Source organism: Venustampulla echinocandica, assembly GCF_003357145.1.
Source record: "Venustampulla echinocandica strain BP 5553 chromosome Unknown scaffold_8, whole genome shotgun sequence".
Classification (NCBI taxonomy): Eukaryota; Fungi; Ascomycota; class Leotiomycetes; order Helotiales; family Pleuroascaceae; genus Venustampulla; species Venustampulla echinocandica.
Window position 1 is genome coordinate 552,251 of NW_022474213.1, and position 27,911 is coordinate 580,161.

General features: G+C 48.2%; 13 protein-coding genes across 13 annotated transcripts; 8 read left to right on the plus strand and 5 right to left on the minus strand.

Moving 5' to 3' along the window:
- Nucleotides 1-282: 282 nt before the first annotated feature.
- Nucleotides 283-4,659, plus strand: BP5553_08545 (uncharacterized protein; the record flags this gene model as incomplete). The annotated part of the gene is made up of 2 exons (XM_032017168.1): nt 283-3,978; nt 4,027-4,659. 2 exons carry the CDS (start codon nt 283-285, stop codon nt 4,657-4,659), a joined length of 4,329 nt encoding a protein of 1,442 aa, XP_031866599.1.
- Nucleotides 4,660-5,077: 418 nt separating this feature from the next.
- BP5553_08546 (uncharacterized protein) lies at nt 5,078-5,359 on the minus strand (the record flags this gene model as incomplete). Its single annotated transcript, XM_032017169.1, has 1 exon — nt 5,078-5,359. The coding sequence occupies one exon, from the start codon at nt 5,357-5,359 to the stop codon at nt 5,078-5,080; it is 282 nt and encodes a 93-aa protein (XP_031866600.1).
- A 336-nt stretch (nt 5,360-5,695) lies between these two features.
- Nucleotides 5,696-6,948, plus strand: BP5553_08547 (uncharacterized protein; the record flags this gene model as incomplete). The annotated part of the gene is made up of 2 exons (XM_032017170.1): nt 5,696-5,831; nt 5,918-6,948. The coding sequence occupies 2 exons, from the start codon at nt 5,696-5,698 to the stop codon at nt 6,946-6,948; spliced, it is 1,167 nt and encodes a 388-aa protein (XP_031866601.1).
- A 63-nt stretch (nt 6,949-7,011) lies between these two features.
- Nucleotides 7,012-7,969, minus strand: BP5553_08548 (Uncharacterized protein; the record flags this gene model as incomplete). The annotated part of the gene is made up of 3 exons (XM_032017171.1): nt 7,012-7,362; nt 7,438-7,834; nt 7,887-7,969. The coding sequence occupies 3 exons, from the start codon at nt 7,967-7,969 to the stop codon at nt 7,012-7,014; spliced, it is 831 nt and encodes a 276-aa protein (XP_031866602.1).
- A 276-nt stretch (nt 7,970-8,245) lies between these two features.
- BP5553_08549 (uncharacterized protein) lies at nt 8,246-8,890 on the plus strand (the record flags this gene model as incomplete). Its single annotated transcript, XM_032017172.1, has 1 exon — nt 8,246-8,890. One exon carries the CDS (start codon nt 8,246-8,248, stop codon nt 8,888-8,890), a length of 645 nt encoding a protein of 214 aa, XP_031866603.1.
- A 516-nt stretch (nt 8,891-9,406) lies between these two features.
- On the minus strand, nt 9,407-12,059 carry BP5553_08550 (putative heat shock protein 70; the record flags this gene model as incomplete). Its single annotated transcript, XM_032017173.1, has 8 exons — nt 9,407-9,675; nt 9,726-9,982; nt 10,035-10,061; nt 10,478-11,382; nt 11,440-11,605; nt 11,678-11,837; nt 11,911-11,928; nt 12,017-12,059. 8 exons carry the CDS (start codon nt 12,057-12,059, stop codon nt 9,407-9,409), a joined length of 1,845 nt encoding a protein of 614 aa, XP_031866604.1.
- An 811-nt stretch (nt 12,060-12,870) lies between these two features.
- On the minus strand, nt 12,871-15,444 carry BP5553_08551 (Bromodomain-containing protein; the record flags this gene model as incomplete). Its single annotated transcript, XM_032017174.1, has 6 exons — nt 12,871-13,304; nt 13,362-13,932; nt 13,983-14,244; nt 14,296-15,018; nt 15,071-15,165; nt 15,361-15,444. The coding sequence occupies 6 exons, from the start codon at nt 15,442-15,444 to the stop codon at nt 12,871-12,873; spliced, it is 2,169 nt and encodes a 722-aa protein (XP_031866605.1).
- Nucleotides 15,445-16,328: 884 nt separating this feature from the next.
- BP5553_08552 (Cyclin-dependent kinases regulatory subunit) lies at nt 16,329-16,880 on the plus strand (the record flags this gene model as incomplete). Its single annotated transcript, XM_032017175.1, has 4 exons — nt 16,329-16,435; nt 16,518-16,662; nt 16,721-16,779; nt 16,847-16,880. 4 exons carry the CDS (start codon nt 16,329-16,331, stop codon nt 16,878-16,880), a joined length of 345 nt encoding a protein of 114 aa, XP_031866606.1.
- A 1,062-nt stretch (nt 16,881-17,942) lies between these two features.
- BP5553_08553 (ERO1-like protein) lies at nt 17,943-19,868 on the plus strand (the record flags this gene model as incomplete). Its single annotated transcript, XM_032017176.1, has 3 exons — nt 17,943-18,059; nt 18,112-19,706; nt 19,760-19,868. The coding sequence occupies 3 exons, from the start codon at nt 17,943-17,945 to the stop codon at nt 19,866-19,868; spliced, it is 1,821 nt and encodes a 606-aa protein (XP_031866607.1).
- An 828-nt stretch (nt 19,869-20,696) lies between these two features.
- BP5553_08554 (Uncharacterized protein) lies at nt 20,697-22,659 on the minus strand (the record flags this gene model as incomplete). The annotated part of the gene is made up of 2 exons (XM_032017177.1): nt 20,697-21,172; nt 21,225-22,659. The coding sequence occupies 2 exons, from the start codon at nt 22,657-22,659 to the stop codon at nt 20,697-20,699; spliced, it is 1,911 nt and encodes a 636-aa protein (XP_031866608.1).
- Nucleotides 22,660-24,077: 1,418 nt separating this feature from the next.
- On the plus strand, nt 24,078-25,576 carry BP5553_08555 (Uncharacterized protein; the record flags this gene model as incomplete). Its single annotated transcript, XM_032017178.1, has 2 exons — nt 24,078-24,269; nt 24,332-25,576. 2 exons carry the CDS (start codon nt 24,078-24,080, stop codon nt 25,574-25,576), a joined length of 1,437 nt encoding a protein of 478 aa, XP_031866609.1.
- A 286-nt stretch (nt 25,577-25,862) lies between these two features.
- Nucleotides 25,863-26,357, plus strand: BP5553_08556 (uncharacterized protein; the record flags this gene model as incomplete). The annotated part of the gene is made up of 1 exon (XM_032017179.1): nt 25,863-26,357. One exon carries the CDS (start codon nt 25,863-25,865, stop codon nt 26,355-26,357), a length of 495 nt encoding a protein of 164 aa, XP_031866610.1.
- A 165-nt stretch (nt 26,358-26,522) lies between these two features.
- On the plus strand, nt 26,523-26,852 carry BP5553_08557 (uncharacterized protein; the record flags this gene model as incomplete). The annotated part of the gene is made up of 1 exon (XM_032017180.1): nt 26,523-26,852. One exon carries the CDS (start codon nt 26,523-26,525, stop codon nt 26,850-26,852), a length of 330 nt encoding a protein of 109 aa, XP_031866611.1.
- Between the last annotated feature and the right edge of the window lie 1,059 nt (nt 26,853-27,911).

The following is a 27,911-nucleotide window of genomic DNA, read 5'->3' on the forward strand; positions in this document are numbered from 1 at the left end:
CTCAGATTCATCTCTGTCGACGTGCCGCCCTCTAAAGGACAGACCATCAAATCTTCCGGCCATTTGACGAGCCTGTGAATGCGCGTACATCCTGAGTGGAAGATGAACTGAAGACGACCCATCCTACCTGCGAACAACGCGCGCAACCTTGCGAAGAGAGAGGGGGAAGAGGGCTGGAAGCTCGGGGGGCTGGATGAGAGCTTCTTAGCTGGACATCGTCGCGCAGCGGTAGTCCCACGTTCATCAAAGTTCGTTGCGCCAGGGCATACACCATTCGACAGGATGCCTGGATTACTGCTCGACACGGATCTGGCAGCGGCTCAGCATGCGTTCAAGGGCCCAGAACCAGCAAGGGAATTGGGGTTTACGGTGTTACATCAGAAGCTGGAGCTGGAAATCGATTTCACAACCCAGAGCTTGACGGGTCGGACTGAGATTACAATCGTACCGCAAACAAGGGATCTCAAGACGATTAGGATTCATGCGCGGCAATGCTCTATCAAACGTGGCAAGGTGCTGGTGAACGGCCTACCGGCAAATTTCAACTACGAGGATCCTATGAAGTCATTGGATATACCGAAGTATGTGGATTGGGGCGCAAACCAGTATCATCTACAGAGGGACAGACTGGGCAAGTTGACTGGGGATAAGAAGGAAAGTGAACTAGAGGAACATGCTGGGCACGGAAACGGTACACAGGAACTCACGGTTCCTAAGGGCGGCGATCCAAAGGACCATACTGCGCTGGAAATTGCAATACCAAAGGGCGTTCGTGTGGAGGAGATAGACCTGTTCTCCGAGGGTGCTGCCACTCCACTTGGGCAGAGATCCTCAATGGGAGTTGCGGCTCGAATGTCGGTGGCGGACAACATGTTGACCCCTAAGACGGCGACAGAGCCAGCCGGACGCTTTCAACCGTTGACGGTCAGCATCGAGTTCTCTACCAACTACTGGCGAGATGGATTGCAATTTGTAGGCTTGGCTGAGGGGGATGCCCGATTTCCATATGTGTATTCAAAACACTGGATTGACTCTGGAACTGCTTCCTGCATTTTCCCTTGCGTCGATGATCCCGCTATGAGATGTCTCTGGGATGTTACCATTAAATGCTCAAGGATGCTAGGGGATGCGCTCAAGAGGAAGCCAGCGGCTGTACGCCACCATAAAGGGGCACTACCTGGGAAGAAAGATCTTCCCGCCGGGACTGCAAGCACTCTTAAAGAAATTGAAGAATTTGCAGTGCCCCTCAGTGAGGAGGAGAAGCTGTTAGAGATGGTGGTTGTGTGCTCCGGCGAGCTGACAGATGAAAGCGTGGATCTCGACGATAGCTCAAAGAAAATTGTCAAATTTCAGTGCAATAGGGTTGTGGCTCCGCAACACATTGGCTTTGCAATTGGCCCTTTCGAGCAAGTCGACCTTTCAGAGTTCCGCGAGGATGAGGATGGCGAGAAGTTGGGGCAGGGTCAGGCGGTACAAGTTGTGGGTTACTGCCTACCTGGACGTGCTGACGAGGTTCGCCATACCTGCGCCCCTATGGCTCATGCTCTCGACCACTTCAGTCTCAGATTCGGCATGTATCCTTTCTCCCAGTACTCACTGGTTTTCGTCGACGACCAAGTCTTCGACGTGGAGCATACGGCATCACTCTCCTTATGCAGTACTCGGCTCCTTATCCGGGAAGACATCATAGATCCCGAAGTCGAGAATATCAGGACACTTGTCCATGCTCTAGCTAGCCAGTGGTTTGGTGTGGGGATTGTCCCCCAAGACCGTGGTGATAGATGGATCACAATCGGGCTTTCCCACTACATGGCCGGCCTCTTCATGAAAGATCTGTGTGGGAATAATGAATATGCTTTTCGGCAAAAAACCCTCACAGACCGCTTGGTAGAACTAGATATTTCACGACCTTCGCTATACGCCCTAGGAGAAGCCCTCCACGTTGGACCTTTCGAACGCGACTTTATGAAGCTGAAGGCACCACTGGTCTTGTTCATTCTTGACAAACGCATCATAAAGGCTTCCGGCTCTGCGGGCCTCACTCGAGTTCTATCAAAGCTCATCATAGCAGCGAACACGGGCCAACCAGAGGAGAGCGCCTTGAACACCAGAGATTTTCGTCGCCTGGTAGATAAGGTCACAAAATACAGACAGACAGAGCCCTTTTGGAACCAGTGGATTCTTGGGTCCGGGTGTCCAAGGTTTTCTATAAGCCAGAAGTTCAACAAGAAAAGGCTTGTTGTCGAAATGACAATCAGCCAGAAACAGGATACGCTGCCTACTCAGCGAAGCCTCAAGAAACCCTGTTTTACCCGAATGCTCAAGGAGGAACTTCATGGCGTATGGGCAGGCGATTTACAGCCTGTTTTCACTGGTCCCATGACCATTCGTATCCACGAAGCTGATGGTACTCCTTATGAGCATATTGTGGAGATTAGAGAGGGGGTTCAAAAGATTGAGATCCCCTATAATACGAAGTACAAGCGCCTGAAGCGGAGTCGACGGCAAAAAGAGCGCTTGGCTGGAGCAGCGGTCGATATTTCCGGCGAGGGCGGAGATGATGCTCTTTATTACTGCTTAGGAGATGTCCTTCAAACGCCAGCTGACGTAGCAGAATGGGGGCTCGCCGACTGGGATGCAGAAACAGAGGCGCGGATGGACCAGGAGTCTTACGAATGGATACGAATCGATGCGGATTTTGAATGGTTGTGCGAAAAGTCGTTCACCAGCATGCCCTCTTACATGTACATTTCTCAACTTCAGCAAGACCGAGATGTCGTGGCCCAGCAAGAGTCAATGCTGTTTTTGTCGAACACGGTACCACACAACCTGGTGTCTACGTTTCTCGTTAGGACCCTCATGGATACTCGGTATTTCCATGGCATCAGGACTATGGCTGCCGGACTACTACAAAAACATGCGGCTCTTAAGACTGGTTGGATAGGTTTGAAGCATCTCGAAAAGGCGTATCATGAATTCTTCTGCTATCCGGATTCCAAGATGGCTCGTTCAAACGACTTTACCGACAAGAGGGCCTACTGGGTTGAGACTTCCATTCCCAAATCTCTGGCACAGATTCGCGACACCAGAGGAGATTGTCCCAAAGAAGCTAGGCAACTTATTCTCGATATGCTGCGGTTTAACGACAATGGGAATAATGAATACTCCGATAACCACAAGGTCGCCAACCTGCTATCATGCCTTGCAGACTCTCTGATTCCTGTTCGCGAAGAGGGGGCGGGGGAGGTGTTTAAGGGCGATGACGAAGAGGAAGAGGATGAACCGAGCCAATTCAAAACGATTGTCCTAGATGAATTAGACCGATATCGTCGTATGGATGAGTGGATAGATTCGTACCAAAACATCTATACTACGACGGTGTTAGACTGCAAGAGACGTCTTATGAAAGCCAAGGTCATACCCATCGAACCATTGGACTTCGCTCAATACCTTCATGATGGCACATCAGATTTTGTTCGTATCAAGGCATTCGAGGCTCTGATGGACCTTGGCTTTCTCACGAATAATGCCGTTGCAAGTCTTCTCCTGAATGTTTTAAGCACCGACTCCTCACCCTACACCCGCCACCATCTCTTCGAGAGGCTCTTCCTTGGACTGGCCACTGTTGCCTCTGGAGAAAATAAACCGATTGAGCCCCCTCCACCCGCACCGAATGGAGATGTCGAAATGCAAACCGAGGAGGATGGATTGATTGTTCAGGATGCCTCGACGGAGGCGAGACAAGCCCATATTGCGCGTACTACAAGCATTTTCGGAGCTGTTGCTGCTTTGAAGGAGGATTTGAAGGGTAACGCGGCCATCAAAACTGCATTATGGAAGGCTATTAAGTCTTCGGTCATTGGAGTTTACGAGCAGAGGGATCTACTTGATATTTGCAACATTCTTTACGAGGCGGTGGAGTCCATGATTGTCAAGCTGAAACTACCGTGCTTCTGGAAGGTGGAATATCTTGGGAAGGTATGTTGTTTCCTTTTGTTATTTTATTATTTGCGCTAATTTGTACAGGGTCACTTGGTATTCAAGCAGACAGGCAAGGTCCGAAAGGCACCCAGAAAGCCCATTCTGAACGTAAAACCACCAAAAGTCTCGCTAGGGACCGCAGCTCCTCCAGCTCGCCCCGCTCCTCCACAAGTCCGCCTTAGCTTTACAAGTAATGCTGGGGCTATGAGACCGCCCAAGCGTCCTTTACCAGTCGAAGCAACTCCAAGCTCAGAGGGCCCACCTGCTAAAAAGAGGATCGTGAAACTCAAAGTCCCTTCAGCAAAGCTTCTACAGATCCAAAGCCTGCCACCAAAACCGACAATCAAGCGCGAGAAATCATCACCGTCGTCACAAAGTTCTTCTACGCCTCGACCTTCACCTAAAGTCTCGCCAGTAATCTCCGTGGCTTCTGTTGCAGCATCGACAACCTCGGCCTCATCTGCCCCAGCATCACTAGCAGTTCCCCCATCGACACCGGGTGACGCTTCACGGGTGAAAGTGCGAAAGCCGCTCCCTGATTCGGCTGGTGGTCGCAAACCGCTCCCCGGTGCTCCGCCAAAACCGCGAACAGAGTCAGCACCAGTACCCTTGGTCAAGAAGACGACGCTTAAGTTGAAATTGAAAACCCCATCATCTTCGCAACCTCCACCCTCCTAAACCCCCCTTTCTAACTTGGTCACTCATGGAAGAGTGTTTTTGGCATTTAGCGAATAGGCGTACTAGGGAATTCAGTCGATCGCGAGGATAGATTGAGTCCGGCGCTCGGAATAGCGTTTGTGTATGTGTATATAGAGCCGTTACCGTTTGACGGTATTTGATTGTATATTAGAGCAGATAGCGGGCACAGGAGGGATGGCCCCTGCTATGTGGTAATCCTCCATAGGGTGGAAGCGGACCGTGAAAAAACCCGTTGGTCAATGAATGCTGCAAGTCCGTTGGCCTTGTGATGAACCGTTTTTGTACGATACAGTCCATAGTCGTCGCATATCATTGTCCAAGCGTATAGCCACCCCTCCATCCACAGTTCTGTAATTCAGAGTGACTTCGCGCTCAAACAGCAATCCACTTCCCACTATCAACCCCTCGAACTCCCACCCGCCAAACCCAACCTCTCCTCTCTAGACTTCACCTGCCCACCTCTCGCCCTGTCCCCGGGCAACGGCCGCAACTCATCATTCGGGTCCTTCAGGTTCTGGTTCTTGCCCGGCGTGCCTTGACGTTGGGCTTGTGCTTGTGCTTGCATGTGGGCTTGATGGGCAGCCTGTTCACGCTGGAGCGCTTCTCGGTTGCGCGCGTCTTCGTATATGGCGATATCTTCTGTTGTGAGGGTTATGGCGGTGGGTTTTCGGCGGAGCATAATGGCGGCTTGGGTTTGAGTTGTTCGTTTACGCGGTGAGATCTGGATTCGAGGCGGGGTCTTTGGAATTTGATTTAGGAAGGGCGTGGAATTGAGGAATTGCCGGGCGGTTTAAGGTCTGGTCACCAAATAGAGGAAAAGATTTTTGTAAACGAGTGTGTTTTAGGCGCCGTGTATCATGTTGTGGTGGGGTGTCAAGAGAAGCATACTGCCTGAGTTGTGTTTACCAAGTCGGAAGGCTGTGAGGCACCCAAGGCATCAACTTTTTCTCATGAGCTCCCGACTTTTGTGCTCTCGACTATCGAACGTCAGGACTCGGTAGCTTCATCACACATCATGTATAAATGGCACATGCACTCGGCCATTGGCCGAGGGAGACCTATCGCCAGTGACCTCACAAGAGTTGCAGACGGCATTACCGCGTCCTTAAGGCAGTTTTCTGTCTCCCTGTCCAGGGCCGCTGAGGATGGAGGTTTGTTCCCCCAAGTTTATTGGATTAAGAGCAATTGTTCTTTTAGCAATTATATACGGTATGAAGATACTAACTCGACGCTGCAGGAAATGACGCGCCCAAGCCCACACGATCCCAACGATCAGCAGATGCTCTCAAGGAGGTCTCATCACTAGCCCCTAGGCCTTCTCGAGGTATCGATGCCCGCTCTCTTGCAGCTAAGCCACCTCAAGCCTTCACGATCCGAAGGATGGATATGTCACCACCTGGGCAAGAATATAATCGCCCTGTTGTACGGGTTGTCCAGTCTTCTCGTGGGGCGTATCGTGGACAGTCTTGGACACCGCTTGGTGCGCAAGGGGGGGCGGCCGCTCGTGGTGGTATGCGAGAGGGAGGAGGTGCAGGACGTGGTGTAAATCGCGGTATAGGACGTGGTGTAGGACGTGGTGCAGGACGTGGTGCAGGACGTGGTGTAGGACGTGGTCAGAGTGGACGAGGAGGCAGAGGGAAAAGGGGTGGGAATCGCCAAAAAGGACAACAATTCCAGGACGACGAAGCCGAAGAGCCGTACAACGAGGAGGAGAAAGCCTATCTCTTCAACGCGGAATGCGGGTGGCCTGCACCATATAATCCTACGACCAACGCAGAGAGTCTGGCACGAGTAGGTCCGCCCGTCATCTCGAGCTCTGCGGGATTGAAGGAGACCTTGGACTACAAATTACAGGTGGCTACGCGGAATATAGCAGGGAATTACCGTCACGCGGGAGAGCACCTTGGGAGAATCAACCGTGGTGATGGTGTAGCATTCTTTGAGAGTGTGGAGCAGAAGGATATTGCACAGTCTTTCAAGAAGCAGCAAGAGAAGGAAATCGATGGAGAGATGGCTCAAGACTTTGGAAGTGCCAAAATTGGCGGGCTTTCTCAAGCAGATCGTGCTGCGATGTTGAAGGCGTGGATTGGTGGCCAGTATAAAGCACCAGTGTCTGCGGATAAGGGGGATGTACTTGGTCAGGTTGACTCATTCTTAAGGCGGAACGAGACATATCTACCGGATGACCTCAGGAAGTTGGAGAAGAAACTCAGCACGCTGCTGCCGAGCATGAAACCAAAAGCGAGCAACCCAAAGGCAACTGTATGATATGGTACCTGTAGATTTTTGGGTTTAGGTATAATTGTACAAAAGTGTCATGTTATAGAACAATCAAGTCTGCATCATAGCCTTCCGTGCTTCCTCTACATACTTCTTCACCTCAGTAGCCCCCCTCTCCATAACCTTCTCCATATCCTTATGTGCCTTTCTCAAATCATCAGGCCGGGCCGTTTTGTTCAGCTCCATAGCTCTCAAGCGCTTCTGCTGCACACCTCGCGCAGCCTGAATAGCGGTCTTCGCCGTTTCGCCAGTCTTGCTCGCAGCCGCCAGGGCCTGATCTCTCGACTCCTTAGTGGGCGGCGGAATAGGAACATTAAGCTGATTCGGGTTCTTCGCGTCTAACATTGGTTGGAGATTTAGATCGCTTGAGCCTTGAATGGCAGACATGACAGCATGGACATGCTATATCTGACATTAGCAAGCCATATCCGGAATCTCCCATAATAAGACCCAGTTGGTTGTTTAGGAGGGACTTACATCCTTCTCGCCCACCAAAACCATCAAGCTCCTCCCACCCTTAGGCAATACCTGCGCCAAGTCCCCCAGCCGCTCAAGTTTCTTACTATCCTTCTGTAAAGGCACCCTTAGATTCTCCAAGACCTCCGGGTTAAACCTGCCTCCCGTCCGCAGCTTCTTGAGATCATTCTTGAGCTTGTCGAGAGCCTTGTCAATTCCTGCCTCCAGGGCAGTGAAATCGAATGGGTCATCCGCTGCACCTTGCTTGCCCGTCTCGGCTTTCTCTTCGGCATTTTCTCTGTCGGCCTTAGTCTTCTTTTTCAATAGAAGAGGGCTTTGGGAGAAGTTGCGGTAGGCATTGAACGGTTGTGGTAGTGTTACAGGGCGTGGTTGAGAAAGGAGGGTGGTGGTTCTTGTACTGGGGATCTGGTTAGCAGTGGCTCAATTGCGGTAATCTTTCGGGTACCAACATAAATAAAGACTCGGGGCTTTTATTTGCCCTGAGCAGTAGCTGTTTTGCCACATTGGTGCGTGATAGATGTCGTACAGGCATGGTTTGAGTTTTTGTGAGGGACTTGATGTTGCTTGTCAAACCAAGCTTTCGCAACGAGGCGTCAAGATCGCCTCGCCGCCTTGTGTCAGCCTTTCACAACTGCGTCGTATTTTTGGATACAACAGACAACACTACCTACCTAGGTATGTATCAACAGATACAGCTTGCAATGCCATTCAACGGCCATAACAAACTCCTGTTTTGACATAGTATATATACAATAGCTTTACCACCTCGCACGCAACGCCGTACACTCCTCTCCACCTCCCTCAAGCTATGGGTAACCCAGAACCCCTCGTCAAGATCAAACCATTCCGGTTCCTCGATCTCCCTCCAGACATCCGGCAGGAGATATATATTCTCACAGTCGCCAGTCCCGACGCAGGAGTAGTAGATCTGAATCCCCTACATGACGAACATCGCTTCCCTTCATTTCCCCATGACCTTCTTTTAGCCAACCAGCAAATCTACCACGAAATCCGATCGATTTACTTCAGCCACAACTCCTTCTACCTCACCATCCGACACGGCCACAACAAGGACCTCCTCCCATCCTTAGCCCCCGAGTTCCAGGATAACCGGCGTGAAATCAAGAGTTTACATATCTGGCTCCAGCGATGGGGAGCGAACCGTTTCTTCCTCGATAGCTTCGCACCCGCGATAGAAGATATGATCTTGAATGGGAAATTGAGGGAGCTGGAGGTTGTCATCAACCACCCCGAAACTCTCAGGTATACACAAATGGGGAGCCTAGAGTTGTCTGAGAATTGGAGGGCGTTAAAGAGGATATGTAGGGATCCGTATTTGGAAACGGTGAAGCTCAAGGCTCATGGGGTGAAGAATTTCATGAGGAGAAATGTCGTCCCAAGGTCTACAGGTAAACATAGGGATATTACTTGGATGCTTAGTGAACCTGATTAAATATCCCGAAGCATATGGATTGTATTCTACGGTAAATTTGAAATAGCTGTGACGTTAATGACGCAGTCCTTGGAATTTGTTAGGTTACATGGGGACTTCCATGACTCTTGGGATTTGGTTTCAGTACTGTGTAGATCTGAACGAAGTAACCCTCAATCAGTTTAATGATAGGACAATGTGCTGCAGCATATAATAAACCGAGATTGTGGACAACAGAATGTCTACTGAAGCCATTGAACTGGACAAAAGGAGCTGCACGAATAATGTGAAATGTGGATTTTTATGATCTAATTCAATTTGATTAACGTTCGCCGTCTTCCTATTCTACAAGCGCGCTTTATGCCCGTAGGGAAAGGAAGAGAACATTCCAGGATCACACAAGAGCCAGATTCACAACACGCAAATGACTTTTAGGAACCCAGTGCGAAAAGAGCCAGAAAACAATTGGTCCAATCCATGCCATGAAAACCATGCATCATATCCTTTGCTCCGTGTGCTTTTTTGTGTCAAGGTAACCTAGCGGGTCGACATAGCCTTAGTAACAACTCTCTTCAACGCAAGCTCCTTCTTCTTCAGGTCATCCGAGTTGGAATCCTCAATCTCAAGCTGTGCCATGGCGTCGCTGAGGGCGGACTCAATCTTGTCCTTGGTTCCGCGCTTCAACTTAAGGGCCATGGTTGGGTCGGACACGATCTCCTCCACTCTTGAGATGTATGACTCAAGTTGTTGTCTGGCCTCAAACTTCTTGCTGAAAGCGTCATCGCTGGTCTTGAACTTCTCGGCATCTAATTTAAATATTAGCGACCTGGCTGGAAAGACGTTGCAGGATACTTACCGTTAATCATGCTCTCAATCTCGCTGGAAGAAAGCTTGCCAACAGAGTTGGAGATGGTAATGTTGGCGCTGCGTCCGGAAGTCTTCTCGGTGGCAGTGACCTTGAGGATACCGTTGACGTCAACCTCGAAAACAACCTCGAGGACGGCATCACCAGCCTTCATGGGAGGGATTGGTGCAAGGGTGAACTCTCCGAGGGATGTGTTATCCTCGCAGTTCACACGCTCACCCTGGAAGACAGGGAATTGAACGGTTTGTCTAGCTCGCGAGTTAGCAATTATATACAGACTTTGGAACGGGGATCACAAACTGGTTATCCGCAACAGTGGTGAAGGTCCTAATGATAATATTAGTCTATGTTCGAGAATGATGATGCTCGCAAGAAATCGCGTTGAAAAGTGGCTGAGAGCTTGTGTCTTGAAAGATTATACGCTTTAGAGCAAGAAATAGCGCAGGTAGCGCAGTAGCACTTCATAGCAGCCGGCTTTCTCCTATCGTTGAAGTCTGAATGTTTCAACTTGTCTGGGACATTCAACATGTCTGTGACATTCACCTTGTAGCGCCTCGTTCAGGGGGCTTTTTTAGGGTTAAGCGCCTGATGCTCATCCTCACCAAGGAAAGAGCACCCTCAAGACTGGAAGGTGCTCTCACCCTTACTCCAATTGACCTTCCGCAGAAAAGTACTTTCAAAATAAAATAAAATAACCAACGCATTTTGCAATAGGATCAAAACAAAATAAAATAAGGGCGTACCTCTTCTTAATAGTTGGGACGGTCTGGCCACGGGCGACGACGGGGGCGAAGATGTTACCCTCCATGGCAACACCGAGGGAAAGAGGAACGACGTCCAAAAGGAGGAGATCAGCGGTGTCAGCTGAGGTGGCCTTTCCGGAAAGGATACCGGCCTGGACGGCAGCACCATATGCGACAGCCTCATCAGGGTTGATGCTCTTCTCAAGCTTCTTGCCATCGAAGAAATCGCTGAGGAGCTTCTGTATCCGTGGGATACGGGTAGATCCACCAACTAGTACGATCTCGTCAACCTTGCTCTTGTCGACGTTAGCATCCTTGAGGACCTGGGCAACTGGGTCCAAAGTGCCATTGAAGGCCTTGGAGTTGAGATCCTCGAAACGAGCACGGGTAATTTGGGCGTTGAAGTCCTCTCCATCGAAGAGGGAGTCAATCTCAACAGTGGTTTGGGCACCGTTGGAGAGAGTTCGCTTGGCACGTTCGCAAGCTGTCCGGAGACGACGAAGGGCACGGGGGTCATTTGACATGTCCTTCTTGGTCTTTCTCTGGAACTCCTTCTTGAAATGCTCGAGCAGGTTGGTATCGAAATCTTGACCTCCCAAATGTGTGTCACCAGCAGTGGCGCGGACAGTGAAGACACCACCCTGGATGTTAAGAAGGGACACATCGAAGGTTCCTCCACCAAGATCGTAGATCAAGACATTTCGCTCCTTGTTGGACTTTCCGGCACCGAGACCGTAGGCAATGGCGGCAGCAGTTGGCTCGTTGATGATTCGGAGAACGTTGAGTCCTGCGATGGCACCGGCATCCTTGGTAGCTTGACGCTGGTTGTCGTTGAAGTAGGCAGGGACAGTGATAACTGCCTTGGAAACCTTCTTGCCCAACTTGACTTCGGCAACTTCCTTCATCTAAATAGCAGGGAGAGTCAGCCGCAAGCTCGCGATATGTCGAGGGAAATAATTTACCTTGCCGAGAACCATGGCTGAGATCTCTTGTGGTGAGAAAGTCTTGGTCTCACCGAGATACTCAACCTCGACCATAGGGCTTCCATCAGCATCAACAACCGCGAACGGCCATGATTCGATATCCTTCTTAACGATGGGGTCATCAAATCTCCGGCCAATCAATCGCCTTTAGATACATGTTAGCATATATTTCATTTATCGCGGATTGGAACATCAAAAAAGTGAATGTGAGACTGACTTGATATCGAAGATGGTATTTCTGGGGTTCATAGCAGCCTGGTTCTTTGCGGACTCGCCGATCAAGCGCTCCTTGTCGGTGAAGGAGACGAACGAGGGAGTGGTGAAGCTACCCTGCTCGTTTGCAATGATCTCAACATTGGTTCCCTCATAATTGGCAACTAGAAAGAATCAGTATTTGGCCCGTGATGCCATCAAGACTTCGCAATGAAGCCATTGTCTCGGAAGACATACCGCAAGAATAGGTGGTGCCTATGGATCAAAAGTCAGCAATTGGGCACAGATAGACGCAGCCTCAACCATCAAGGAAGACACGCGATGGATAAAAGGGATCACGAACCCAGATCGATACCGATCGCACCGTCGTAAACCTCGTCAGCCATGTTGGATATGGGTATGGGATTGTGGGTTTGGAATGGGGAAGAAAACTGCAGGTCGCTGGCGGGGAGGATTGACCTTTTAGCGTTTTTCTATCGGTGTGAACTTTTTTAACTTTAGCTCGAAATTTGGGATTCGGTTAACCGCCACGCCGCCAGCCAGCCGAGTCACGTGCGCATGCCGGGGCAACAACCTGGCGGGTGCGTGGAGGGTTGGTAGCGTTGGAGTAGTGGATGAAATTATTTATTTAGTACGAGGCCGCTTTACTGACTCGAGTTGGCTACTGAGTACTGTGTGAAAGGCTATTGTTACCCGTCTTGAAGACTTTTCCACGACTTGTCCTCTTCTAGTCAAATGGTACATTTTGGCATGAGTTGGGAAGGCAAAAAGAGGCTGAGTAGGTACGAGTAGCCTACAAGCAGTATTTCCTAACACATCCCTTTGCAGAAATTTTGACTTGAATTTAATGCCATTTTTCTTTCACAATTTCAAGTGGCAAATTTAAATATCTAGGTATTCCATAATTGCATGATATTGATTTCTATACGTTGCGACCTAATGCGACCTAGATTTAAATGCTACACGACTACAAACCAGCTGTTATTCCACCACGACCGCCCGTAACTCCCATGAAGTGACGAAGAAGCCAGATACTGTTGTCATATTCATCTACCAACTTGCAACATGGGAAATAACGCTGGCTAGTATACTACAACGCCTCATGGCCGGCAAGCGCAGCGGACTCCATCCCAAGCAAAACTGAATCATCCACAAACGCGCGACGCCGTTAGCCTCGAATAGTAATACAGCCCCGCCTCATCTATGGTGAGGGTCTTTCAAAAGATTCGCAAAAATAGTGGTTTTCTCAAGCTCCACGTCTGGGCCATTTGGTTGTCGAGGAGCTCCCTTGGGCAAACTAGCAATTAACTCGACTTCAATCCGATTCACTCCAGGAAGCAGACGGGCCTCGAATAAGGGATGCCGCTGGTCCACAGAGTGGCCTGGTATAGCTGGCAGGGCGTGTAGTCGCTGAGTTCCACACGTGACAAATAGTTTGTACTGACGTTCGAACAGTGACGAGGCTATGGTTGGCTTAATCTGGAGGTAGTAGTGGGTATGAGGAAGATTGATTGTAATTGATTGCTGGGTCATGGTCGGCGAAGGAGGCAAATCCATGCGGAAATGGCGAGTAATATTAAGACCTGGATGAGTGGCAAGACTCAAATTCGTGATCATCGCATCAGAGGCATCTTAAAATAGTTAGCATTGAAAATCAAAGCACAGTCAAGGTAACGTCAAAATCTTACTCTTCCCGGGTTGTCTAAATTTTGAATCAAACACTGAAGTTTGAACCGGAGGCTGAGCCTGGTGTTGAAAGGATTGGGCATAGCCACTGGGAGTATATATGTTGTTGCTTGGAGGAATCCCGGGAGTCGACGGCGGAGGCATTCCTCCTCCTGTGACGCCTGGAGTTGAGACTGCTTGGCTGGTTGCACGGGGGTTGGTGTATCCCGCGGCAGGGAGCGCCGGAGAATTGCGAGCGCCCTCCTCATTCTTCACAACTGCTGCATTCGATGGGGTCGGAGACGGTACACCACCTGACATGCTCCGGGCGCGGTCAAGTTGACCCAGACTCGGGACTGGAGTTGCGGAAGAATATGTACCTCCGAAGGGATTTCTGCGAGTTCCATTCGCAGGCGTACCATTTGCACCATTTGTTTGTGGAGCGGGAGATCCGGTAGGACTGGTTCTACCACCACCAAACTTCAAAGTAATCTTCGGAGCTTGTTGTTGTTCAGGCATCTTGAGTTTGATCTTTGGAGCTGTGGGCTCTTGCACTGCTTGCTTGGCTTCCCGAAATAACTTGTTAAAATGCGTCTACACATAATTAGTTACGATTAGCCACGGAGCAACATCACGCAACATACCTGGAGCTTCTTGGCGAGGAGAGATATTTCGCTGCCATCCTCATTATATTGCCACGCATTGTTCCAGATGTATTTCATTTCCTTTTCAAACGCAGCCCAGGATTTAAATTCTGAAGGAGTGGTTGCATCAGCTCCCCTTGATGGACCTTTCACACGTCCTACTATGGACCTCAGGCTAACAGGGTGTTGAATGACTTGGTAATAGTCTTTCAGTCGAGGATCTGGTAAATCAATGAACACCTCGAACGTCGCATACTCGTCACTAGTCGCAATTAGCAAATAACATGGCAAGTGGTGGTAATAAGTCACTAACGCTGGGTGGTCCTTTTCCCTCATTAAGCCTTCTAGGATCTTCTCTTGTGCCTGCTGGAACGTAAGTCCTTGGAAACCGGCGGTCGCATGACGACCTTCCAATACTGCTGGCGTTATGCTTTTTCTTTGAGAACTTGGTTTGGATGGCCTGGAGGGTCGGCCTCGGGCTCTCCTCGCAGCAGCAGCTGCCTCAGCAGCGTCATCTAGTTCGCCCTCGGCATCCTCATCGCCAGCACCCGCAGGTGCGTTACCTTCGGTCGGGAGTGGAGTTGGAATCGCAGTATAGCCAGGTATTAGTTTGTATGCCGGGTTGGTTTTGGTCATGAAATTGCTCAGGGCCTTCCGCAACCTCTCAGCATCATCATATACCTCCGAACCCTTCTGATTGTATTCTTTAGCATTCGCTATCATCCGCTTGAAATAGCTTTCAAGTTCTGTGAGATTCTTAAACTCGCGCCGTGTCAATTTTTCCTGGATTGTGTCGATTGCGATCGGCATCCTAATAACCTTGAAGTAGTCGGGAAACTGCCGTTTGCTGGGAAGAGTCAAGAAACTCGTAGCTATTTGGCGTCCACTATGCCGAACGGTCAGCCATTGTCCAGAGTGTCCTTTGCCAAAATATGTGTTCATATTCTCTGCGGATGGAAGTGCGAATATGCATAACAATAAGTGCCTCAAGAGCTTCAAGGCTTGTATCGTAGGACGCTCCCATCCTCCCACGAGGCTGAAGGTGGTTCATCCGTCGCAAACAATTATTTAGCAAAATCGAAACATACCTCTTATCCTCAGTCTTCTTCAGTACCTCGACGAGCTTCAGTCCCTGTACTGTGGTTGATTCGGGCGTTTCCTCCTGGGAGACATCGATATTGTCCTGGTTGACCGTCAGCCTTGTGGTCGCTCGCAGACTCGAAGCAATCAATTGAGAAAGCGAAGTGTTGCTCCGGTGTGAGGTTCAAGGATGTTGCGACGGCCGGTGGCCAGCACCAGAACACAAACCGCACCAAAGCCACCAATGTGCCCATCACCATAGAATTCCCGTCGTCGCGATGGAGATGGTATAACTTACGCCCTTTCTTCTCTTGCTCGCACGCTCGTCCAAGTCCTCGCCGGCTGCAACGCCGCTCCCGTTTACTTTGCGCTTCGACTCCATGGTATATATATCGGTCGCGAACCTAGGTCGCGCAGACAAAGCGAATTATTGAAACAATGCGCCGCCTTCTGGCGAACGGTGGTGATCGTGCAATGGCGCCCCTCAACGCGTGCAAGTCCCAGTGGTGCGCGTTGGAATGAGGTCGTCGACTTCGAGAACAAGGATGTTTTCTGGCCTTGAGGGCGCGTCGAATGACACTGCAATTGGGACTGCCGAAGTGGTCCCGGGGATCTCGATAGGTATGAATATATATGGCGACGAAGTACCAAGTACGGCGTTAAAGAGCATAGGGATACATAGGAGATGGCGTCTGTAAATACTATGTAGTTGTTTAGATTGCTATTGTATCGTATGCAATGTTGGCCTTGAGTTGAGAGTGCAAAACTCGCTCTGGGCGGGAATGTCCCAGGTCACGTGCGACCCTTACAGCCAAGGCACGCCCCCAAAGGCTGGTGTTTATTATTATTTGTTGTTGCGCCCAAAGAAAGCCTTCTAGAACCCCAAGACCACTATTTTGTTTTGCCAACGCGCATACCGACCGTACAATTCACTACGACTCATCTAGATATCTGCGGGACCTCTCTTGTAGCCGATTGCCAAACTTCTGCCTCCGCACTTTGCTGCTCCCCCAAACCATCAAAGCAAACTTCATCAACAGCCGGATATATTCAACAGCTACCCCACCCTGCCAGATCAAGATCCGACCGGCACATCACACTGCCTGCAATCCCCAGACTTCCTCTTCAAGAGCACAGTCAATATCTGCTATTATCTTCTTCTCATCCTGGAGGGACGACTGCGGACAAGTACCAAACCACGTCGCGTACCCCGCGGTTAGCTTCACCAGTCGAAGTTGAGCCTCTGGAGCATAGCAGCTCAACAAAATGACGGACATGGACTACAACAGACGCAACAAGTCCCCTAGGCCACTGACAGATTCGGAGAAGGCGCGCCTGGACGAATTTATTGACTCGATCCATTATTCTGCAAGGTAAACATCTCTCTTAGTGTCACTTTTGATATTGGAATCATATCTTCCTTTCAAGCTACCGGAAGAAGCTAATGCCAGGCAGGTATTCGGACGACAACTTTGAATATCGACATGTCCAGCTACCGAAAGCGATGTTGAAGGCGATCCCCAAAGAATATCATGACCAGTCAAAGGGCACATTGAAACTGCTATGGGAGGAGGAATGGAGAGCATTGGGTATTACTCAGGTACGAGCCGGCTGAAACAAACTGCGGTGGAAATAACAAACTGACTCTGGGTCCGCAGAGTCTTGGATGGGAGCATTATGAAGTACACGAACCCGAGCCACACATACTTCTATTCAAGTACGTACAGCATGCTAGACGAATACAACCCCCCCACCCGCGGAACATTTACTGATTCTTGCTTTAGGAGACCGATCAACTACGTCCCTCCGAGCCAATAATCAGGCAGAGCTTCCCCTCCAGCGCGATTCGATTTTAACGGTTTTCGGACGCGCATGATGTCTTTACGAGCAGCGGTTTTTGCTTGACGATGTCATGCCTCATGTCCTGATACACTACACTTTTATGGCTTCCAGGGGCCACTTCGATGTACTAGATAGGGTTAATGAACATGGTGTCCTTCCGAAGGTTTGGTCTTTTCTGCGGCGTGAGCACGTACGATTGTACGATAAATCAGATGATGAAGGAACACTGGATTAGCGAGCGCTTTGGGCCATTGTAGCCCTGAAGTTAGCTGCTGATTGCGATCGTTGTGAGCGGCTGGTCGCCGAGATTACCGTTCCGTCCTGGCCGCGAACGTAACATCACAACAGAACCGCAGGCCGCACAATACTTGATAGATAAAACTCGAAAGAAAAGGATAACTCCGTAGACCGAGATAATAGAATATATCAAGATTAGCTCTATTGCATTGCCTCGTGTTCAGAATGGAAATCAAGTGGCATGTCTGTATTTCAGTTGATCAGAAGGTAGTCATGGATAGGGCGCCGAATACGAAAGGCAGGAAGTATATAACTGATGTTCTATTAATAAATTTAACCAAAAGTAATATATTCGGTCTTAAGACTCCTTCGTATGATCTGCCGGAAACCCCCGATCCTGCAGGACCGTTTGTGGCGTTTGCCTCTGTTGTAGATTGTGGATTGAGGGGCGCAGGAATCGGTTCATGAGGCGCCGATATGGACAGATTACAGCTCCTGACTTATGTCAAGGTCTTACAAAACACCCTCATGGTTTGAAATCAACTGTGCAAATTCCCCCTGTTTTCAATTTCAATTCCAGTATCTTTGTTTTGTCGTTCTTGTGCACTTTTTATACTTTTTTAGATTGCACCATTACACAAATTTGGGTTTCAATAACCAAAAGTCTTCCTTTGACGTTCGCCTCCCGTGAAAGGCCACGCTTCAACCTCCATACCTCCACCACCCTGAACATCCTGGATATATTGGCTAAATCGGCAATTGCCTTGGGATAAAGGACCAAGCCAAGGTCTTCTGACAATTATGAAGTCTGCAGCAAAGGTCTTTTATCTGGCGGTGTTCGCACTGCTAAGTACCAGCCATGCCGCAGATTCCAAAGGCCCGTCCAAATCAAAAACCCAAAGTCCTGATGTCTGCGCGGTACGCTATATTTCTTCTCTATCAGGCATACTTGTCTAATGCCTTCTATCAGATATCTCCCAGAGCCATTGTCTCTGACGCATGTGCGTCGTACTCCACCCTCGATGGACTCAACGAAGAGCTGCGCCCTTCGCTCCTCGACCTTACAAACAATACCGACTTCTTCTCATACTACCGATTGAATCTCTTCGGTAGGGAATGCCCGTTCTGGAGCGATGAGAACAGCATGTGTGGCAATATTGCCTGTGCTGTTAATACGCTAGACAACGAAGATGATATACCGAAAATATGGAGGGCGAAAGAGCTGGGCAAACTCGAGGGGCCGAAGGCGGAACACCCCGGGAAAAAGCTACAGCAGGAGAGATACAAGAAACCATTACAGGGGGAGTTAGGTGAGGATGTTGGAGAGACGTGCGTGGTGGAATACGACGACGAGTGCGACGAGCGGGACTACTGCGTACCGGACGACGAAGGGTCTAGCGGGAAGGGAGACTATGTCAGTCTAGTTGACAACCCGGAGAGGTTTACCGGGTACGCTGGCGAAGGCACAAAGCAGGTGTGGGATGCGATATACAAGGAAAACTGCTTTTCAAAATCCTCTTTCCCCAAGTCAGCATCTCTTGGGAGCTCGCCATTTACACGACAAGGCCCTGCAGCAAATGAGTTGCAATCCGTTATGCGAGAGCATGGACGACAGCAAGCTCTCGAGGAACAGCAAAAGCAGGCTCCAGGGACTCCGTTTGTCGCTGAGACTGGCCTTGAAAACGAAGATGAGTGCCTGGAAAAACGTGTCTTCTACCGAGTCATCTCCGGTATGCATACTTCCATCACGACTCACATATGCTGGGAGTATTTGAATCAGACCACGGGAGCCTGGGGACCAAATCTCGAATGCTATAAACATCGTCTCCATAAATTCCCGGAGAGGGTGTCAAATCTCTACTTCAATTATGCTCTAGTCCTACGAGCAGTAACGAAACTGGGACCGTATTTGAAGGATTATACATTCTGCTCCGGCGACCCCGTCCAGGATGCTATCACCAATTCGAAAGTCCAGGCGTTGACTTCTAAAGCTGCGGAAGTGCCACAGATATTTGATGAAGGTCTTATGTTTGTAAATGGCGAAGGTCCCAGTTTGAAGGAAGATTTCAGGGGCCGGTTTAGGAACGTCAGCCGCATTATGGACTGCGTAGGATGCGATAAATGCAGACTCTGGGGAAAATTGCAAACGGCCGGTTATGGAGCTGCGTTGAAAGTATTATTTGAGTATAACAGCTCCAAGGATGTCCCAGTCCTGAAGAGAACCGAATTGGTTGCTCTCTTTAACACTCTCGGCCGAATCTCCCAGTCGCTGGAGGCGATTAATGAGTTCAGGACCATGGTTGAAGCTGAGGAGAGTGGCTCTGAAAGCGCGGACAATCACTATGTGTTGCCAGACCGTGTTCGAAAGCCACATCATGTTATACCAGGCAAGGAATGGCCAGGGGACGGCGTTGCAGATGACTATGAGAAGTTTGAGCAGGAAGAACGCAAGAAGGCGCAATCGGAGGAAGAATCGGTTTCAGAAGCCTTCTGGAACGAACTCGGTCTCGTTTGGAAGATCACCAAATACGTCATCTGGGGCTGGATTAGGTTCCCTCTGACTGCGTAAGTCTTACCGAACACTCTCATCACCGTACACCTCTCTAACCATAATGCAGTTGGGAAATCTTGGTTCTCGAGGTGGCGAGGGCGTGGGAGTACTACGTGGGATTGCCGGTCACTCCCAGAAAATGGGTAATCGAGCGCCCGAATTTTGATGAGCTGTAAATTAGGCGGCATTCTTAGGGGTTACATGCATTAGCGTTTGGAGTTGTGGGTAGACTGCACTTGTGATGTCGATCGGCCTTGTAGAAAACAGGCTTTCTACATCCGGGCGTCACAATTGTGAGTCGAAATCTGGTTGTAAATTTATCAAATCAATACATATTGCAATTAAGAGCGTGGTTTTGATCGTACTGCTACGTACTTTTGATGAGTGTCTGTAAAGCGTGATATATTTAAGAAGTAGGTTTGATGTATACACTTTGCTTTCGCATAGTAGGAAATCATTAATGCTCCGTGTGAAGATTGTCTCCGGGGCTGCAAACTTAGCGTCTTACACTGCAGGTTGTCTATACCTTTACAACATTGGCTTCTAGATTCAAGTTATTACTACTTAGTATGATTTGGCTAGGTATAAATTAGAATACTACTAAACACTAAAGCCCGACATATGAGCCGTCGTTTTTGTTGTAAGTTGTAAAAGGGGACTAAATATATATCTGCTTTTTCCTTTCCGATGAGTTATCAATAATTGCTCAAAATACTTGGGATATTGAAAAACAGTAAACTCTATAAAAAGGTTGAACTTCTTCAAAGATATATTTCTTAAAACTAAGATGTTGCTAAGCTTTTATCATCTTAATATCGCACCTTAATTGTCCATCACAAGAGTCTCTCTCAAGGATATCTAGCTAATCATTATCATAACCATTTCCATATATGCTCATCATAAAACTGCCTCCCGGTGCCACAGAACTCCATGAACCCATCTAAAAACCAACAGCATTCCTACTAGTCGGGGTATCAAATCTGAACCATAACCTAGACCAAGTACTAAATATTCCTTGTGCCCTCGGGCGCAATGGCATTTTCTGGTCCAGTGCCTGGCGTTTGGATAGCACAATTCCTCTCGGCCTTCTCCATCTTCTCATTGCACCTCTCACTATCACCCCCTCCATGTCCCGAGATCTTCGGTGTGATATGCAGTTTATCAAGCAGCTTAGTATTAATCACACTGTGCTCCCTCTTCTCCTCCTTTTCGGCTTGTTGTTTCATCTCGAGGACTTTTCTTTCTCTCGCGGCACTCTCGCTCTTATCTTGTTCCTCCTCCTCTCTTTTAGCTAGTTCTGCGGGTGAGAGGAGCTTCTCGCGATGATAAGAAAACTTCTTGAGCAACTTCTTGCCCCTTCGGCGGGTTTTGACGTAGGCCTCTAATCCCACTAGGACGGCGAATGAGCGGGATATTGAAACGTGGCTCATATCAACGCCTTCCACCTTCAGAGAATTAACGAATGCTCGGAAATTTGATACTACGGAGCGTCAGCATGAGGTATCGAGGCAATTGATAACTATATAACATACCAGGAGGCCGATAGTGGCCACTGAGCGGGCTAAGCTTAGATAGTCTCCCATTCTTGATCTTGATGGAACCAGCAGCTGATATCCGAGCTCCATGCAAGAATGACGAATGTTGGAAAGTACCAGATTGTTTGATTCCAACATACAATCGAAAACTCGTGTCGGCAACAAAGATCCAGGTGTTCTTCGTAACAGATCCTCGAAGCATTTTGTTGAATATGGTAGTCGCTGAGACATGTCTAATCTTTTTTATACCTCGAGCATTGTCAAATTCAGGCGTAGTGTATTTGTTCGCCGCTATCGATTGGTCATCTGAATCTGAATCCGAAGTTGATGAGCCATCACTTGAAGAGCGTTCGTCCCAGTAGGCGCTGTCTTCCACGGCTGGTGCGTAAGCCGGGGTAGAGTCCTCCGTCGGCACGATTCCATGGATACTGTCCTTATATCTTACTGTCGTATCTATTAAAGTGCCATTCTTCGCCCAGCACAACCTCCCATCCTTGTTTATTTTCACCAGATAATTAAGCCGTTCTTCTCTCGACAGGTATCGAACTTGTTCCTTCTCTAGTCGTTCTCTCGAGCAACCTTGGCAGTCAATGAATCGACCTTCACCATAGTCCAGCCAGTAGAAGAAATTTTCTTTCGTATCAGCTTTCTTCCACTCTTGGTGGTAAGTTCTGAGATTCGACCCATATCTATGCTTAAGGTCTACCATCTCTAGGAAGTATTGCAGATCCATAATTTTCGCAGCGCGCTGGCGTTCGAGCTTCTGCTCCGCCCGACGTTTTCGACGCGCTTCTCGTTCATCGGCCGGCAGATTCTCCTCACTTGTACTCTCCTCATCAGAATCCGGATCTTCATCACCGCCTGCCCTTCTCGCAACCAACCCAACCTTCCTCCAGTTCTGCTTGGCGGCACTTCCGTGTCTTTGATGACCCCAACTTCCCCTAGTTGGAAGTGATCCCGGCAGACTTTCCATATCGTTTTCATTCCCGTCCATACTATTCCTTGGCCTTGGCTGGAGTAAATTCCTGTACCGTGCCTCCTTGATTGCTTCAAGCCATCGCGAGCTGGGGTCCAGACTCATGCCATTTATCATTCGACGTTCGCGGTGGCCCCTATAATTCCTTTGTATCAATCTAGCCGCTCTAGCTTTCTCCTCGTCGTTTAAATCCGGCTTGTCAACACTCAACCTCCTCCTAATACCCTCCTCCTCTTTCTGCTCTTGCACGTTATTGATCCTCTCCACCATCTCGCGCGTTGGCATCTCCAAGCTATCCATGTATTCCTGACGACTCCTCGAGGTCCTGACGGAAGTTTTCGTATCGATGGAGAATGTAGAAGCATGTTTCCTGCTACCCGGTGGTATTGGAGGGATCGGAGGGATGCTGACTGCAGGGGACGAGGGGTTCGCAAGGTGCTCGGATGGAGGGGTCATTTCTCGTATTCTTCCGGCCAGGCAGGCCTATTGCTAAAAACAATAGCTGCAAAGAACGTCAATAAATAATAGCATGTGTTTAAATCAATTTGCCCTTCCAGAGATCTTGCGGCAACGTCGGGATAAGCATTCAGCGAGTGCTAAGAATGCTACACGACGCGCATACTGAATCTTGGATTCCAAGGCTTGGGGTGGGGCTTGGGAGCACCATTTCGTATCAGGACCGAGATACATTTCATAATATAAAAAATCGAGGTGTCGTCACATTTCTTGTTCAAGCTTGAGGCGAGCAAGATCGCTGATCACCCCCAGTGCATAAGCTCTCGGGCTCGTTGACGCGCAAGTACGTAGGTACTTCCGTCCAAAACTCACCCTACCAAGCCTTAGGTACTACGGGGGTCATAACACACGTGGCTATAATAGATAATATGAGTCTAAACACTCTAAATACCTAGGTAATTAAGTCGACTATATTAAGAGTAATGGCCAATGCTCTCTAGGGCCGCGAGTATAGTGTCCTCTAATAAGTAATACTTGCTTACTTCTTCGCCTAGATAATTTAATGCTATGTAGAGAGCTATACTTCCAATTTGTATACTTTGCAAGCTTAACAAGGATGTGCCAGGACTTATTAGATTAGTAAGTTATTTATCCTTAAAGCTATAGTTTGAGAAGGCCTGCAAATTAAGTCTGTCTCTATAAAGTTTCTATTCACGCCGGCTCATCGCGCTTGGGATGAAGACCAGGAATATATATTAAAATACCAACACAATCAGCAGTCCAACCCAAATCGCACGTGATACCATGTCTGCCTGATCCAAGATAATAAGATATTGTCTCGAACTGGAGACACTCTCGGGCGCAACTGAGCTTTGTGTCGCATGGCTTTGAGCCCAAATTTCTCATTTTAAAATTCCTTTCTGTTTCTGAGCGTAAGCATGTGTACTCTGTAAAGCCAACCCAACACCTTTTTAACAGTGGTGGCCGGGGTAGCGCAAACAGACAATGCTAGCCGCTTAGGGGCCCGCGCACGATGGGCCACCGGGGGTCTAATACTATCCCTTAGAAGGTCGATTCCCAAAAAAGCATGTTCTGTACATTTATTCTATTGGGATTTGCACCTACTAACACCGACATCACGGTGGACATATAGAAACTTTTGCTGAACGTACTCGGTCTTAAACGCCACGTGACACCAACAACAATGCAACAGTCAAACAGGGGCAAGATTTGGATCTCCTGTCTGCTCATACTAGGTGTGATCCAGCCTGTGGTCTGTTGATTGCTGGTCGGTGAGTTTTCAATACACATAGTAGGACACAAAGACGTTTCTGGACCATCAACTTCATTCGACTAGAGTTCGCCTTGTCCCATCTCATCTCATCACCACGGAACCGCTTGGCAGGACCAGAGTTACAATGGGCGACGCCAGAGCACAACTAGATAACTTGGCGTGGGACAAAAACGATGAAGCATCAGAAATATCACAGAAACGGCTTCGAAGGAGAGACACCTGCGAACTTGCAGCTTCCCTTGCGGGGCAGAAATTCGGGAGAAAAGCAACATTCGGGCCACCTTTGATCATCGGTGGATACAACATTTTATACAAGGTCCAAGTTGACGGAATAGCTTCCATGTCTATGTTCGGCTACCTTGCCCTGATTGGGTTCAGTTTCCAATTGAGAAGACTCTTCAAGAAGGTGCCACAGCAAGATATATCGAACAACACACCCAGATCCTAGTTCCCAAGGTACTCTACTATGGCGAAAAGTCTGATCTTGGTCCTTTTATGATCCTTCAACACGTAGAAAATCGTGGATTAATGGCTGATCAAATCAAAATGCCCAACCCCGACCCCGACGTAACTTCTGTCCTAGATCCAAACATCTCCGAGACCGTGCTCTCAAATTTCTACGGGAAAGTGGCACGGTGCCTATTACAGATCTCTCGGCTCTCATTCGATCGCATTGGATCGTTGTCTGAGAACGGTGACAATACTTTCTCCATAACGGGACGCCCTCTCTCCAAGAACATGAACGACATGCTACAACTCGCAAATATTCCCCGTGCTGTACTTCCGCCAGAGAACAAGACATATAGTACGGCAGATAACTGGTATGTTGCTTTAGCAGAGATACATATAGCACAGCTCATTTTTCAACACAATGACCTTGTAACCACCCAGGATGATTGCCGAAATAAGTATGTGGCACGACAACTCTTTCGCCGGTTGGCGAAAGATAATCGACTCTCAAGCTTTGGATTTGCTGATGATAGCTGGTCAGCCCAGTCTAAAAGCTGGTCTTCTCCACTTTCCCGGGCACCAAGTAATCTGGGATCGTTCAGGCTTTGGGCCGATGACTTCAGACCTGGCAATATCCTCGTCGATGACTCTGGCGACATAGTTGCAGTTATAGACTGGGAGCTTAGCTATGCTGGACCCACACAATTCATACTTGATTGTCCGTGGTGGTTGCTTCTCGAAGTGCCAGAGTCGTGGAAACCGGACATCGATTCTTGGACCAAGGTCTATGATATCCGGTTGCAGACTTGGTTGTCGGCTATGGAGAAAGTTGAAAAAGAACTTGGCTCTGAAACGTTACCATTCGTTTTGTCTACGCACATGCGTGAAAGTTGGGAGACTGGTCGATTCTGGCTTAATTATGCTGCGAAAAACAGCTGGGCGTTTGACACGGTATTTTGGAAGTATTTAGATGAGAAGTTTTTTGGAACCCGAGAGGAGGATGTTTCCAAGGATGACCTATGGAGGACGAGGGTCAATTTTTTAAGTGAGAAGGAAAGAGCGGCCATGGAGCCCTTTGTGGAGTGGAAAATGGAGGACAAGAAGGAAAGAATATTGGTTGATTGGGATCCGGAGGAGGCAAAACAACGGCTATCTGAGGTGCTGTTTGATTGATTCTAAGACGTTGGAAACTCAGCATGTTTCTTTACACGTGTTCAAGGTCAAGTATAGACGAAGTTTAGAATCATCCAGATACATTCATATATTCGGCCTAGTAAACAGCCTTCCCCTTACCTCACTCCTCTCCGCCCTTTTCAACCACTCATGCACCTCCGCAAACGGAATCTCCAGCATCAGCACAGCCTCCCCAAGTTCAATCAACTCTAACATCTCCACAAACTCCTCCATACTCTCACGTGTTCTATCGCTTCGATTATCCATATCCACATTCGAAACGAAGATGATCCCCAAGAACTGGCAAGCCGTGCAATGGGACAGTGGATGCGGGGATGGCCTCTTTATAACCGTCATGTATCACGGCAAGCGTTTTCACGTATCCCTACTTCCCCCCTCCTCCCCCGACACAATCGAAGGACCTCTCATCTCAAAATTCGACTCCATAGATGATGAAGACGAAGACGAAATTCTAGCTGTCCAGGAAGAAATTGAAATACTCGTTTACGAAGCTGGGAGGTCAATTTGGACTCGACTGGCTCCCCCACTTCCCGATGGACCAGACCTCTCAGATTTACACTCTCTTCTGTACCCGGAAACCTTTTCCTTCCGTTTCATAACAAATAATGGGAAGGCGGAGTTGATACCACAAGAAACTAATGAAGCGCGCTATCACCATCTCTTTGGCATAAAAATCGTCAATAACATGGGATTGCCTCAATACTCATCCAAAGATATCTGTGTACTGGAAACCATCGTCGGGCAGGGCTACATTTCCTAAGTCTTGGTCGAAGGAAGCGAAATGTGCTGCAAGAGCGGTGATGATGCTTTCTAGCAAAGCATTAAACGGGAATTCGACTGTCTCCGCAAGGTGGCGAGCTCGCAGCTTGCTAATTCGATTCGAGTGCCTCGATTATTTGGTCTGGTCACGTCGGCAGAGACAGGGATGATTATTGGCATTTTGGAAGAATACATTCCCACGGGAGTACTATCTGATTTACGGGGGTTGGAGGATGGGGATGTGGAGGCTTCGACGGAAAGGAGAAAGAAGTGGGGAGCTCAGGTTCGGGAGACAGTTGATTTACTTCATGAGATTGGGGTCATATGGGGGGATGGAAAGCCGCATAATGTGCTTATTCATAAGGAAACCGATGATGCTTGGGTGATTAATTTTGGGGGTAGCTATACTGAGGGATGGGTTGATGAGGAGTTGATGGAAACTCTGGAAGGTGATGAGCAGGCGGTTGATAGAATCCTCGAATTCTTGAATATTTGATGACAATTAGGAGTTTCACGCACTCATACTCGTCTTTATTGTACATCTCGCGATAGACATCCATGAGATTCACTACTTTTATCTGATACCTCTGCAACCAGCGCTGCCCACGGCGTTCGCGCAACTCATGATCTGTGAGGAGTATTTTAAATACTTATACCCGCCAAAATTGTCCCTGATCTAAATCAATAGCTGCCTGCCATGACAAAATTTTGAGTTGATGAATGGCTGAATTGTTAGGAATAGTGCAAAGTGCCGATTTCTCACACCAAGGAAGTACAGGAGCTTATATGGCCGTCCCCCATCTCGTGCTTTGTGTCTATCCACTGTTCACAATTACTATACTATTATTACCTAGGATTTCATCCTTTATTATATTTAAAAACAAAAGAAAATCTTATTTGAAAGAGAATTAGAAGAATTTTAAATTACAGGTATCTTTAAGTTATAAAATAATAATTATATTGTTTATATTTTAATAGAATTTCTTCTTTTAAAGCTAAATAAATATTGAATCTTAGTTTAAATTAATCACCTTATATCAATACTTTATATTAAAATTCGATATAGCTAACAGTTATTTCTTTTTAATTATTCATCTTTAAGTTTTAAAATATAAATCAAGACTCCGACGAATCCGATGTCTGACTTCTGAACTACGCAAACAATTTGCGGTAGAAAAGAGAAGTGGTGGACTTGGATAAATATTTCAAGAGACCTTACTGACTGGCTTAGTTACTTGGCACAATGAGAGGAAACCTGGAGGGTCTGGATTTTTCTAACAGCAAGCAAGAAATACCGTGCATATTTCTACAGAATTTGCAACGAGTTTCTTCTTCTATCGTAGTCCGCGGGCTGCAACGAGTTTGGTGGAAGCAATGTAAGTAAGGGCAAGTTTGACTTTAGCAGTGCGGAGAAACGATGATGTAGGTGCCACATTGCGAACGTATTTGATGATAGAATAGGGGCTTAATTCAATATACTTCGAAATAACTCTACCACATCTGATTGAAGATTGTGTTCTGTTGATTGAAGCTCTGTCACTACCCTTGTATCTAG